This window comes from Marmota monax, unplaced genomic scaffold (assembly GCF_021218885.2).
Source record: "Marmota monax isolate L192 unplaced genomic scaffold, Marmota_monax_Labrador192_F-V1.1 WCK01_AAM20220418_F8-fsc00002, whole genome shotgun sequence".
NCBI lineage: Eukaryota > Metazoa > Chordata > Mammalia > Rodentia > Sciuridae > Marmota > Marmota monax.
This window is the reverse complement of record NW_026693571.1, coordinates 14,807,173-14,821,884: the sequence shown is the minus strand read 5'-3', so window position 1 is coordinate 14,821,884 and position 14,712 is coordinate 14,807,173. Positions and strand designations below refer to the sequence as shown.

The window sequence follows — 14,712 nt, the reverse complement described above, 5'->3', positions numbered from 1 at the left end:
GGGTTGGGACATTCTCAGGATCAGCAACAAATGCTGAACCCTTCTCCACATCTCTCATCACTGGAGCATGGAAGGTTCGTTTGCAAACATTCACCATGAGTAATAATAGTCTACACTTAATAAAAAGTTTTTGATGTCAAATCTTGAGTAAAAAGCCTTTCTTGTAAGTACTTGGAAGAGGAGAAAAAGAAAACAGAGGAAGGGCCAGAAAAGGGACATGTGCGTTGAGTCAGGGAAAGGCCTGGAAAGGTGTATTTCCCCAGCCGCCTGGAGCCCATATGTCTAAGGGAAAATTTGTTCTTTGGGGCTACGGAAAGGGAAATATCGGTGGGAGAAGGCCTGGAAAGGGAGAATCCAGAAGAATGGGCGTACCTACAACTTGTTTGGCAACCCTCGCCGGCCCAGGCGCCCAGCAACGGTTGAGCAGTCCACGCGCCTCACGCTGTGGGGCGGGGCCGGCGGCGGTCGGAGGCGGGGCCATCGGCGGTCGGAGGCGGGGCCGGCGGCGGTGGGGGGGGGGGCAGAAAATAAAGGGCGGGGCTGGCGGCAGCACGTTTCAGTGACATCCCAGCTGTCTTGATTCCTCCAGTGCCCTGTGAGTTTATTCGACCCTTTTCTTTAGATGACTTCTGAATATTGACTTATCAAGTTTTAAAAGTCCAGAAACAAAGTTGACACCATTGGGCATTTTAGCCAGGAAGCAGTGCCTAGGATTGCAGGGGCCAAAAGTATACCTTGTCAGAATTCTGATTGGGTTTTCTCTGACCTGAAATTAGCTTAAGTATGCCAAAGAGTAATACAACATAGTCTCTGTAGTTAGTGCTACCTGGGTTCAAAGTTCAGTTCTGTCACTTTCTACCTGTGGGATCTAGACGAAGACATTATTTTCTTCTTGACCTTGTTTTCTCATCTGTAAAGGATGTTGTGGTGTTGGTTTGAGTACAAATGAGAGAAGGCAAGTATCTGAGACAGGGTTTGGTACAAAGAAAACAATATTCTGTTATCAAAATAAAACCTTTTTATTTTTTGCTCATGAAATCTTATGAGGAAATTTTTAAATGAAATCCATTTTGGTTGAAGGTGGGTCCAGAAGCTTTGGGGTTTGTGTACACACAGTGGTCCATCAAGTTCCTCTAATGGAATTCCCAAGCTTCCTAAAATAGTTGAAAAACCACTGTTATTGAAGAAAGTCCAAAACTTTTAGAAAGACAAACTGTTCTTTCCTATCTAACTTCTGACAATCAAAACAAGTTTTACTACTTAACACTGTATTCTATTTTTTGTAACATTGTATTCTATTCTATGTTTTTTCCTAAAGTTATTTTGTACTCTGGGAATGTTCACTTTCTCTTTTTCATATTTAAGTTTGTTATGGTAGATTCTAAATATCCCCCCAGAGCCCATATGCTAATAGCTTGGTTGCCAGTCCGTGGTGCTTGCTATTAGGAGGTTGTAGAAATTTGAAGATGTGGAAGTTAGGGGAAGGAAGTTGTCAGTGAGAGCAAGCTATTAAAGGGAATGCTGGGACCCCTACCCTTTTCCTGGTTCTGATTTTGCTTCCTGGCCTTGAGGGGAGCAGCTTCTCTGCCATAACATTCTGCCTTATCACAGATCCAAAAGCAGTGGGACCAACTAACTATGGACTGAAACCTCTGAAATAGTAACCCCAAATAAATGTTTCCTTCTTACAAGCTGATTATTTCAGGTATTTTGTACAGTGAATGAAAGTGAGTAACACAGGGTCTGACTCAAATTGCATCTCTTTCTTGAGTGACAATAAGAACCCATCTTTATTATAGCACCTTCAACATGGTGTAACTTTCTCAGCAAGGATTGGAATTATTTTCTCTCTCCCTTTACAAAGTAGACAGGGTCTTTGTCTTAGGGTAAGGTAATGACTTGAGCCTGTGGGAAACACAGTTATATCCCCAAGGATATTGGAAGGAGGAATACATGGCAGAGCTGGGAGGAAGAACCTGTCCCAGAAGCCTGATGGATACAATAGCACTGCTCTGTGCTTAAGACTCCTGGAGATCTGAGTACTTTAGGATCCATGTGAGGAAGATGAAGGGCACATCAACAAATGCACTTTGAGAATTTCCACCAGGTCAGTGCTAGGCTAGATTTAAGTTGAATGAGTCATCTAAAACAGGTGGTATTTCTTGTTTCCAAAATGGCATGAAGCAATTTCCCCTGTTACAGAGAACTATATAAATGATTTATATGGAAAATATTCTGAGACATTTAAATAGTAATGTCTTTCATTTATTTGAAGACAATATAATGAAACTTTAACAATGGTCTTAGAATTTTTAATCTATCTGATATCCTTGCTTGTAAATAACTAACATAAATTTAAAATAATTAAATCAATTGTATTAAAAAATGCCAAAGAAAGCAAAAAAATTTTTCAGAAATTAGAACCTTACTTATACTGACATTTCCACTATATTTGACATGATTAAAAGTAGCTTTTAAAATATTTTTTACATTAGTAGTTTTCTATTTCTGATTGTACTTCAATAAAATAAAAATTTGATCAATGACCTATTAAGTATAATTTCAATGCCAACTCTTTTTTCTATCACCAGCTAGCTGGGCTGGCGACCTGAGCTGGGTTTACAAAAGCTGCACCAATAACTTAAGAAAACAGCGAAAGAAACACGCAACACACAGAAATACCTTATGCTTTCAGGAATCGGGGACAGCTCTTGACCTTAAGAGTCTGTTGGAAAGAGAGAGAAAGAGAGAGAGAGAGGGAGAGAGAGAGAGAGAGACCTGAAAATCCTCTATTTACTGGGGAGAAAGACATTCTAGAAATTTCAACCCAAATAAGGCAAGGGATTGGTTTTAGGGAGTTGCTTGGTGATGTCTTGCAGTTAGCAGATTTGACCAACATCTTGGAAAGCCATGCCATCTCGGGGGTGTGTGGGATCAAAGGCAGAGTGAACGAAAAGAACACACACATTCCCAGAGTACAAAATAACTTTAGGAAAAAAACACTGAGGTAAAATAGAATATAATATTAATCAGAGAAGCAGTGTCAGTCCAGTCCCCTCATGCGCTCAAATACTCACAGCTTACACACATAGCCCATGACTGGCTCTCTACACTTTTCTAGCCTTATCTCTCAGTAATTCTCTTTATCAAGTTCAAGTGCTAATCACTATGCTCCAGACTTCACTGTCTTCAAACTTTGCTAATCTTCCAGCCTTCCACATCTTTTTTTTTTTTTTGATCGAACCCAGACTGCACGCATGCCAGGCGAGCGCATTACTGCTTGAGCCACATCCCCAGCCCTGTTATTCCCATCTTTACCTTACTCTTTGCCTATCCATCCTAGTTCTGTCCACTCTGGAAGACCCATGTCAAGTATCACCTCTACGAACCTTATTAGCAAATAAGGCATGTACAAAAGCTGAAATCCAAATGAAAAATTTACAACTTGTTCTTAGTGGGGAAGTTGAGGAACACCTCTTAGAGGAAGGTGATGCTGTGAATTCAGTTTGCATGTCATCAGTAGTAATTTCTTCAAGTAACTGTCTGGAATACTAATTAACTTATACAAAATACAATTGGTTTAACCAAATAGGAATACTATAAAAAGTATTCAGGACCCCAAAGTATTAGAAATGGAAGTCCATAGAATGTACAAAGGACCAAAGCTTCTTCCACTGTCCAAGGCTTTCCTCTCTCTCTTTACTGTTGGCAGTGGCCTTACCCTGCTGCCTCACACCCCTTTAGCTGGCTAAGTCCTAACATCCTTCGGCCAAGGCCCTACTTTCTTTGGGGAGCTATGCCTAAACTGCACCTAAACCACCTCTGGATTGACTGGATGCTCCTACACTCTTGTAGTTCTGTATAATAGCACTTAAGCTATTTTGTAATCTTTTGTTTGCCTCTTCTACTAAGCTGTCAAATCCTTAAGGAGAGGAACTGGACTAGTCCTGATGGTGTGCCTGAATCACCAAAGACTTTCAGTAAGTACAGTTGCCTTTTTATTTGGGGGTTTCACATCTATGAATTCAACAATCTGGAGATCAAAGATATTGGTGAAAAATCCAGAAATTTCCAACTAGCAAAACTTGAATTTGTAGCATACTGACTACTACAGTACATGTGAATGAAATGATAGGCAGGCATTATATTAGGTGTTATAAGTAATCTAGAGATGACCTAATGTATATAAGAGGATGTGTTTCTGTTGTATACAAATATCACTCTATTTTATATAAGGAACTTAAGCATCCATACATTTTGGTATCTCATGGGGAACTTGAAACTAACTTCCACTGATATCCAGGACAACTGTTATCTGTTGAAGGAATGAAGTTTCAGAGTCTACGAAAGTAGAGAAACAGGTGAGCATTACATTTATGGTGTCCCACCAAAGTGTACCTAATTAATAAAGTTCAATTTGAGGGCTGTGGATATGGCTCAAGTAGTAGTGTGCTCACCTAGCATGAGTGAGGCACTGGGTTCGATCCTCAGCATCACATAAAAATAAATTAAAGATATTGTGTCCACCTAAAGATAAAAAATAAATATTAAAAAATGTTCAATTTGAAACACCCATGTGACTTTTGGTATAAATTAATTCCATTCATACTGAGAAAAATACAGAACCAGAGAATAACCAGAGTCAGGCTGACATAAGAATGAACTCTGCTTAAAAGAAGTGAATATTAAGTTAGTTAGAAGAGCCATGGTGGAAAGGGCTGGCATTCTGGAGATTAGCTTTGTAGGATTAGAATATTCATAATTCAGTTATTTAATACATATTTAATATCTACTTCAAGATTAGATTGTAGGGCTGGGGCTGTAGCTCAGTGGCAGAGTGCTAGCCTTGCATGTGTGAGGCACTGGGTTCGACCCTCAGCACCACATAAAAATAAACAAATAAAATAAAGGCATGCTGTCCATCTACAACTACAAAATTTTTTTTAAAAAAATTAGATTGTACTTTGAATTCTAGGTCAAAAGGGTTAGTTGGGATATGACAAATAAGCAAAAAACACTTTGGAGATACACACACACACACATATATACATGCACACATATATAAATTAATGTGTGTGTCATGATAGAAACTTAAACTCTACTTGAGTGTTATTCTTTTAGCAGCGAGGACAGAGATGACCTAGTATACCTAGAGGAATTTGGGGTGATACATAAAAGCAGAGAGAGCCTGTTCTAAAGTGGGATACAATATGACTTATGCAAGTTCGCCTTTCTTCTCATTTTCTCTGCTGTTATGTCACAATGTCTGGAATTCCCAAGACACAAGTTAATCTTTTGCTTTAGTTACCATCTTTCAAAAACCCCTGATAACATGCAAAAATACATTGTTAAGTATTGTTAAGTAATGTTAGTAAACCTAACACAATGGTGGCTCTGGCCAAGTATTAACTTGCCTTCCCCCTAGGGATATGCATGCTTAGGTAGAGATGCTTCTCAGCCTCCTCACAGCTGGATAATGTCAGCACCAATAGAAAGTAAGAGGAGAAATGTGTCTGACCTCCACATCTCTTCCTTAAAAATAAATGGCTTTACATGCATTTTCTTTTTTTCCTATACCCCAAGGGCTAAAAAAGAGACCTGGTAGAGATCTGTCTTTAACCCAGGTCCTAAGCTAAGGCATGGCAGACCTTCACGATAGAAAGACATGGGTCTCAGAGAAGCCCCATGAGCTAAGCCCTTTATTAGCATTAACCAACCACCAGTTTCATGAGAGGGAAACAGAACTGTGTTTTGAGAATTTATTTTTTGATTCCCTCCTTATAGCAACTTATGTTACCCCAATTAATATGACATTTCATGACACTCACCAAGATTTGGAAAATTAGCTCTCTCTTACTAGAGAATTGGAAAAGCCCAAAGATGTGGGCCACAAGAAACAAATAAGAGCTGGATCAGGGAACTGGCACAATTGGAAGGTAGATTTAGAAGGGTCACTGACATGACGACTGAGTATCCAGGTAGGGGATAGATAGGTTCTTTTAACATCTGGATGGACCAAGACCAAGAATCAATGAAGACACTTTGTAAACTTTAAAATTTTGGTGGGGCCAATCAGTTACAATACTTCATAGAAAGGTACTGAGAAAGGTAAAGATGGAGAAGGAGAAGAATAGTAAGGGCAGAAATTGACAAGCGACTGCATTTTGGTTTTTAAAAATAAAACAGGAAGAGAAGCCAGAAACAACTCAAGTCATGAGAGCTGTGACCATGAATCGTGAAACTGTTACAGTAAGTTAGAACAAGCTATTGGATAGCTGAGGAAGGTACTGAACTTGGTCTCTGCCATGTTGACTTTAAATCGTGGCAGTAAAGTGTCCTTATACAAATTAAGATAAAGGATGAAGGGGTAGCTAGGGGAAAAAAAAGACATCCGTAGATATAGAACATTTCCACTCACATGCTAAAGGCAAGGGCTAAAAATGCTGTTTAAGACAGTAACACTTTTGTTCTATTACATTTTAAATTTAAATATTACATATATGAGTATCCATTCTGATAAAATTGGCTTCTGGGAGAAGCTTTTTATCATTGGGTTCACCATTTTTCTTTCACCTCTAAACTGGTTGAAAAGTCTCTCCTTGAACCTCATCTTGATTTTGATGTTCAAATTTCTGGAGAAGCTTGGGACCAAGCAAACCAATAAGTAGACTTCCAATTGGGGCTGTGATGAGGATGGACAAAAACGCCACTGTCAACACATCCATTCCATATTCTTCCAACTCTTTCTCTCCATGTGATCTTGCTGTGTCCAAAGCCACAGATCCTATTGCAGCCTATAAAAGTTTAAGGGTAAGGTTGGAAATATAAGACAAGCACATATTTTTAAAAATGACTTATGTTATCATTTGCAAAAACAACATTCTTATTCTTTGGCTCAACTAAGAAAGTTGAATTTGTCTTCTTTCAACACCTACTGTAGCTGGTTTTAATTATCTATAAACTCTGCTCTTGCATGGGGACAGACTGTTGACTCCAATGTACCTATTTGCATAAGGCTTGGTTAATAATAGTCAGTCACCTACATTTCAAAACGCAAGGCAAATATGGACTATTAATCAAATATAGCCTGAAGTGCTATATAATAAATTTCTTTGGAGTGAAGATGAAACTTACTAGTTGTTTCATTCATTTATCTTTGCAAGTGTGAAATTAAAATGATTTATAAAAGGAATAATATTTATGGAAGATTTAAATGAATAAGTATTAGTTTGGAGCCTGAACGAATGGTTCAAACAGCATGAAACATGAAAGCAGCAGAGACTTTCAAAACTTGAAGTTAATCTTATTAGGTATTTGTTTAACTTTGCCACCAGAGTTCGTGAAATGTTTTATTTAAAATGTATCTCCTAGAGGGTATTATGAAAATTCTCATTTTCTTTTAGAGGATAAATGTATTACTATGAATGTACATGGGGAAAGATGTATTGATCAATGTGGTTAACCTCTTATTCCTTAGCAGAAAAATGTTCACCTCTAAAATAATAAAACAGAAGAGAAAGTATTATACTTCAGACACAAGGGCTAGTTGCCCACAAATATCTAAATGTTTCTCTTCCCTTCTATAATAAAACTCCCCAGTTTTCTCTGTCCCATTGCTGTTCAGTCAGAGAACTTATATTTTTTTCAGCCTCTTTTATACCTAGATGTAGCTTATATCTAAGTTCTGGCCACTAAGAGATGAGTAGAAGTGATAACTGCTACTTATAAATTGTTCCTGAAAGGAATTGACATATATATTTTATTCATTTCTCCCTTCAAACTGTATTTAAAAAATACTAAAAGCTGGACTCCTGGGTAGAAGGCACATGCTGAGGATTGTGGTCACCTTGACAGGTCTGGAATGTCCTTGCTGGATTGTTAGTAAAAGATTTTTAAAAATCTGTTTTATTTAGTCCCTACACACAAAGGCTCTTTGTTGTTGTGGGTTACTCTGTTCCATAACTAATTTCAACATTTTATGAATTCCTGGATGTGCTTCACACATTACATTACAATGCCTACTTCTATTTCAGTTCTCTATTGTGTGTTGTTATTGTTTGTATCTTGAATATCTACTGAAAGCTCATGTGTTAGGCAATGCCGGAATGTTCAGAGGTGAGATGATTAGATTATGACAGATGTAACCTTCCAGCTGGATTAATGCATTTAATGGATTCATAATGTGAATGGATTACTGGGTGGTAACTGCAGGCTGCAGGAAAGAGGTCACTGGGAGGCATGTCCTTGGACTATATCTGGCTCCTCTCTTGCTTTTTCCTCTTCTTGGCTGACATGAGCTGAACAGCTTTCTTCTGTCATTCCTTTCTGCCATGACATTCTGCCTCGTCTTGGGCCCAGAGCAAGGGAGCCGGCCAAACATGAACTAAACCTCTGAAACCATGATCCCAACATATACCTTTCCTCCTCTAAGTTGTTGTCAGGTAATTTGGTCACAGTGATGAAAAGCTGACTAGCACATGTGTGTATGTGTATGTACATTTTGGGTTTTGTGTGTATGTTGAATTGTGCTTTCAAATACATTTCTTATAGCAGATCACAAAGTTTAAAAACACTAGTATCACTAATATAGAATATGCATATACTAGAAAGTCTTATTTCTTCTGTAGTGCCAACAGAAAAAAAAGAAAATTCTATACAATATAGTCAGCCCTCCATGTCCATGGATTCTGAATCTATAAATTTAATAAATACAGATTGAAAATATTAAAAAAAATATATCTGTACTGAATGTGCCTAGTCTATTTCCTTGTCAATAATCCCTAGACAAATAAATAAATATTATTTATTTGTAAATAAGTAAAAATAGAGTATAACCACTTTTCACAGCATTTATATTGTATTAGGAATTATAAATAATTCGGAGATGATTTAGACTATATGGGAGTATATGTATGAACTACATGCAAATACCATGCCATTTTATATAAGGAACTTGAGTGTCTGCAGATGTTTGTATTTAGATGTGGTCCTGAAACCAATTCCCCATGGGTACTGAGAGATGATTGTACTTGCTCCCATTAGACTTACATTATCCAACACATCCTAAATAATTTTACTTATTTTAAATGTTGTTCTGATGTTGGGAGAGTGCCAGCTTTCAAATTTTAACATTTAGAAACAAATCTCTCATATACAAGGTAAAGTCATTATTTTGATATTTATCTATTGAAGTTACTAGAATTTGTATGGAAGCTGAAAACACTGTGAGGGAGAAATTATTCCATTTACTATATTGTGGTATCTCTGAGCCATTATATCTCTGAAATCTTTGAAAGTCTGATGGAATTTTTTTTTTTCAGGAAGAATACCCAAGCTCAGGGCCACACAAAATCTGGAATATAATTAGAGAACATACACATCTTCCAAAGCCACTTAAATTAAGAGCATCTAATTTTCAGTTTATGACAATAAAAGTTTACATACTTCAATAATTGCCAAATAATCAGGTATAGAACAGTTTAATCTTGTTAGATATAATTAATCTGGAAATACACAATATAATCAGGGATGTATTGCATTGCATTTGCAATAAACATAATCTAGATAGTTCTAATTTAACTAGCAATAATAAGTATTCTAAGGCTTGCTTGATCAACAGTTTCAAGCACCTATCCTCAAGGGCTTTCTTTGTCCGTTGTTCATTGGAGTGCACAAACTTTGTGTCAAGTGATCAAGACACATGTCAGGAAGTTCAGCTAGTTGTGAATTATTAATAACAAGTAATGATCTAGGAAATGAATACAATAGTCCTCCTTTATCTGTGGGGATTATGTTTCAAGATCCTTAGTGGATATATGAAATTCTAGATAGCCCTGAGCCCTACATATTACCATGTTTTTCTCCCTTTAAGTGAAGAACTTTCACCATTTAAACTAAAGGTTAAAAGAAGTACTTAATTTCTTTGGCATGTTGCAATTGCCAGCATCACTGTCTTGCACGTTGGGGCCATTATTGAGTAAAGCAAGGGTCACTTGAAAACAAGCACTACTGCCAGGAGTGGTGGCACATGTCTGTAATCCCAACCGCTCAGGAGGCTGAGGCAGGAGGATCGAGAATTCAAATCCAGTCTCAGCAAAAGTGAGGTGCTAAGTAACTCAGTGAGACCCTGTCTCTACATAAAATACAAAACAGGGCTGGATATGTGGCTCAGTGGTCGAGTGCCCCTGGGTTCAATCCCCGGTACCACCACCCCCCCACAAAAAAAATTAAGAAAGAAAATAAAACAAGCACTGCAAGACTGAAACAGTTCATGTGACAACTGAGACAAATATTAAGTGACCCCCAGGTGAGTGGATACTTTGGACAAAGGGATGATTTATGTCCCCAGGCAGGACAAAATAAGATGGTGTGATATTTCACAATGCTACTCAAAATGGTAAGTAATTCAAAAGTAAAGAATTGTTTATTTCTGGCATTTTCCACTTAATATTTTAGACTGGGTTGGCCATGGGTAAGAGAAACCACAGACAGTGAAACTATGGATAAAGGAAGATAACTGTGAAGCATTTTTCTGAGGTCTTCTTCAATAAATCTTTTCTCAATTACATATGAAATTTCTGACAAATCATAATTTATTCTAATCTTTTTGACATTGAAGTTTCTCAAAACATTAAATGGGTCAAGCCATTTCTGTTTTACTCTTCTGGGAAGATAATGAAATAAAAAGAGTTAAAAACTCTCACTTTCAATGACTTAGGAAGCTCAAACCATTCCCTCCTGTCACCACCAGTTTCTAGTACTGTAGGAATTTATTGGAGTTTTAGTTATATTCTGGTGAGCTAAAAAAATTTAAATGAGCCATCACATTTAATCACCAATATACCAAAAATAAACTTTTAAAGAGTGTATTAGTATAAATGCTTCCTAAATCCACCTCAATTATTAATTTTCACAAAATTTAAACAAGTCTTCTTATTTGTCATCTTAAGAAGTCTTATAAAGTGCTAAGACATCCTATCCATCATTACCTGGACTGTGGCCTTCGGAAGCCATGCAAAAGAAATAAATATCTTTTCCTTTATGTTAAAACCAGCAAAACACACCATCAGAAATGTAGTCAAAATTCGTATCAATACTGCAATGCCCAAGGTGGCAACACAAAGGCCTGAAAGAAATACTTCATTTTTAGAAATAACAAAATACTAGTGGAGAAGTTATATCTCATATTTAGTTGTTGATTCAAAATAACACTAACAGCAATAATTTTAAAACATTAAACTATTGAAATATTGCAATGATTAGGCATTATTTATGAAAAAATCAATTTTAAGTATTGATCAATTTGTTCAAAAACAGATGTTTCCCTTAGATTAAAACCAGAAATTCAACATATTTGAATTTTTACAAAGGAGATGTGAATGTTATCTCTCATATACTTTTATAGTAAGAGCCACACTTTATTCTACTTGTTTAACAAGAATTCATTAAATGATATCATGCATGACAAGCTTTAAGCTAGTTACTGGGGACACAAAAATGTATCATGTACAAACTTTGCTTCTATGAGCCTTGCAATTAGAAAAAGGCTGAAACATAAACATCTAATTCATATATACTATATGATAACTGAAGGATAAACAAATTGGTAAGTATTCATAGAAGTGGAAAAAATAATATTTCATCAAAGTAATTGAGAACTCTTTGCAGAGTATAAAATTAGAGGTGATATTAAAAATATTCATCAGGCAGCATGAAGGGAATGAGCCAATCAGATGGAGCTATAGGCGGCTAGTGTCTTCAACAAAGAGCCACAAGAGTTTCATAAAGAAACCGTATTCCAGATTCACAACAGATTCTCCTGCAATGTCTATGTGAAGTTGAGAAGGGATATGTTATTTTTTCAAGTTCAAAGGATAGACATCACAGGAGGGTCTTTTGTGAACCCTCAATATGATTTCTTTATGGAAGGTTTTTGTGGCTCTTTGTTGAAACATATTTCTCTCGGGTATTCAAAAGTGTCTGTTGCCTGCTGCACAAGATACAAAAGATTTGATTTTGGAATGAGATAGTTTACAATTGATGTCACTGGTATAAGTAAGATCAGAGAATTGATAGAGGAATGAAAAGCCTTGGTAGAAACTTTGATGAAGAGCAATGTTTAAGCTACATATGTTATAAATGAGGACTTGGGGGACTCTGGAAAATAGCAGAATTCAATGTAAGAGTGTTTTAAAGAGACATAGCACCAAATGATTTTGAGAAATCAAGTAAAAGAAAGGCAAGATTTAGCAATGAAATCATTCTGAGAACACAGTTGGTTATATGATGGGCCAGAAGTAGAATGAAATGTATAGAGGAAGGGAATGGGAATTTAAATGGAATCTAAGTTTGAAAGGAGGAAAAAAGAAATAATGTTTATAGGTAATGGGCAAGATAAATGAAGAAAGAATACATGTATTTATTTAATTTCAATACATTTTTTCCATGTATGCATTATTTTAAATTGTAAAATACATATAACATCTACCAACTTAACCATTTTTAAGTGCACATGCATACTATTGTGCAGCCAATCTTCAGGACATTTTCACCTTGCAAAACTTAAAAATTTAAAAACTCTGTGCTCACTTTACCCTAACCCCAACCCCTGACAACCACAATTTTACTTTCTTTATGAATCAAACTACTCTGGATACCTTATATAAATGGAGTCATAATAGTATTAATTTTTTTTGTTACTGGCTTATTTCACTTAGCCTAATGTCCTCAAGGTTTAACCATGTTGTAGCATGGTGAGAATGGGAGAATACCTTTTTTTATTTTTATTTTTTTAAGAATATCTTTTTTGAGAGAGAGAGAGAGAAGAGACAGAGAATTTTTTAATATTTATTTTTCAGTATTTGGGCTGGGGCTGTAGCTCAGTGATAGAATGCTTGCATTGAGTTTGATCCTTAGCACAATATAAAAATAAACAAATAAAATAAAGGTATTCTGTCCATGTACAAATACAAAATAAAAATTAAAAAAAAAAGATAAGTGAGATTAGAGACTGATTAAATTCTAAAGAGGAGAAAACTGTAACAAGGATATTTGAAGATGCATGAGAAAAAGAAAAGAATCTATATGTGTGATTCAGAAGGCAGTAGCAGGGATGGGACTCTTACTATGGATAGGAGAATACTGTGATGAGGAAAGGAGAAAAGAATGAATATGTATACACATTGCTGTGTGTGAATCAATGTACTTTTGAATTGTTTGAGTGAATAAAAGATTGAGTGAACAACAAACATTTCTGTTCCATGGGTACATATTATAGAACTAACTAGTTATCTTTAAAATTGCAGCCCTTAATCAGATCAGGGCTAGATGTACATTCCTATCCTTCAAAAAAGAATTTTAATACCTGAATTTTCTGGATAGGAGTCAGTAGTGTTTTTTTTTTTCTTTACCAGGAACTGTATTAAAGGTATAGAATTTACTGTCTGAGATTAACAAACATTGTTTTCTAACCAACCACTCTAAAAGATTCAGATCATAATTAACTTTTTATTTAACTGTAAAAATGGGAACCACTGAACACATAACCATTGAAGATATTTCTCTTGAATATAAAAAGATCTGATTTTAGTACAAGAACCACTTTGAAATTCTTACCAACAGTTTCCGGTCTGAGAGACGCAATAGATACCTCTGCTCCAATCAGTCCAAAAAGAAGTGGCTGAAAAATGTCCCAGGCAACTGCAATTATCTTTTCAACCTCTGCCTAAAGAAAACAAACAAAACACATGCATTTTTATTATGTGAAGCTACAAATGCCAAGAACTTAACTAATTGTTTCAGATTAATTTGATCTGAGACAGGCTTGCTTGCTTTCTTTCCTGTGTATGTGTGTGTGTGTGTGTGTGTGTGTGTGTGTGTGTGTGTGTTGCTAGAGATCAAATGCAGGGCCTCTTGCATTGCTAAGTAAGCACTCTACCACTGAGCTACATCCCCAGCTCAAGATAGGCTTTATTTCTGTGACAACTATAAACAAAAGATTAGCTAAGAACAGCAAAACAAGTAAATGAAGATATTTCTAACACAAAAGTGTAAATGGTCAAAAAAACTTAAGATGCTAAGACTCAGAAATCAGAGAACCACAAATTAAAATGATCTTTTGGGAGGTGGAAGGGAGGACCCATCACATAAAAAAAAAATATTAAGTTTTCATAATGTCAAGTATTTGTAAGATTGCAAGGAAACTCTAATAAGTAGGAGAGGAAATTGATAAGCTTTTTTATGGAAGAGAAATTAGTATCTGTTAACATTGTCTAGGAATTTACATTGAACAGATATTCTTTTCAATTAACTAATAAGAATCTATATTTTTGGATGACATTTAATGCTCACTGTCATATCTCTTTAAGGATCTGTAATTCCTTATTAAGCAAATTGACAGAGAAAGATTATGTTATTTCACTTTTCCCTTCATTTTAATTTTTATTATTTCTGGTATGTTTATTAGGGTGAAGATTCTATTTCCGTTAGCTTATAAATGTTGAATGACAAAGCACTTTAGGGTTTGATTTATTTAACAGTTCTATAGCTATAAAATGCAAAAACTTTATAGTTTCACATCATAAGGAAAGAGATGAACTTAGGTTCAAATCTATCACCATTAATTGCAAGTAGCCTACATCTCAGTACCTTATTTGTAAAATAATAGATTTTTTTTTATTGGTTGTTCAAAACATTACAAAGCTCACGACATAT

The 14,712-nt window shown here is 35.9% G+C and overlaps 1 protein-coding gene across 10 annotated transcripts in view; it reads right to left on the bottom strand.

Annotated features, from left to right (window-relative positions):
• Nucleotides 1-1,001: 1,001 nt before the first annotated feature.
• Slc9b2 (solute carrier family 9 member B2) overlaps nucleotides 1,002-14,712 on the bottom strand; it is a 55,230-nt gene continuing 41,519 nt past the window's right edge. For 2 of the 10 annotated variants that reach the window (XM_058583807.1, XM_058583804.1), the window contains 3 exons: nucleotides 13,615-13,723; nucleotides 10,989-11,125; nucleotides 2,250-6,794 (listed from right to left, as the gene is read on the bottom strand). In XM_058583807.1, the coding sequence (XP_058439790.1) occupies nucleotides 6,576-6,794; nucleotides 10,989-11,125; nucleotides 13,615-13,723 (465 nt within the window). In that variant the 3' untranslated portion in view covers nucleotides 2,250-6,575. Of the gene's footprint in view, nucleotides 1,155-2,249; nucleotides 6,795-10,988; nucleotides 11,126-13,614; nucleotides 13,724-14,712 lie in introns of those variants that run through there. The other 8 variants (XM_058583806.1, XR_009228143.1, XR_009228146.1 and 5 more) reach the window with 8 other exon arrangements.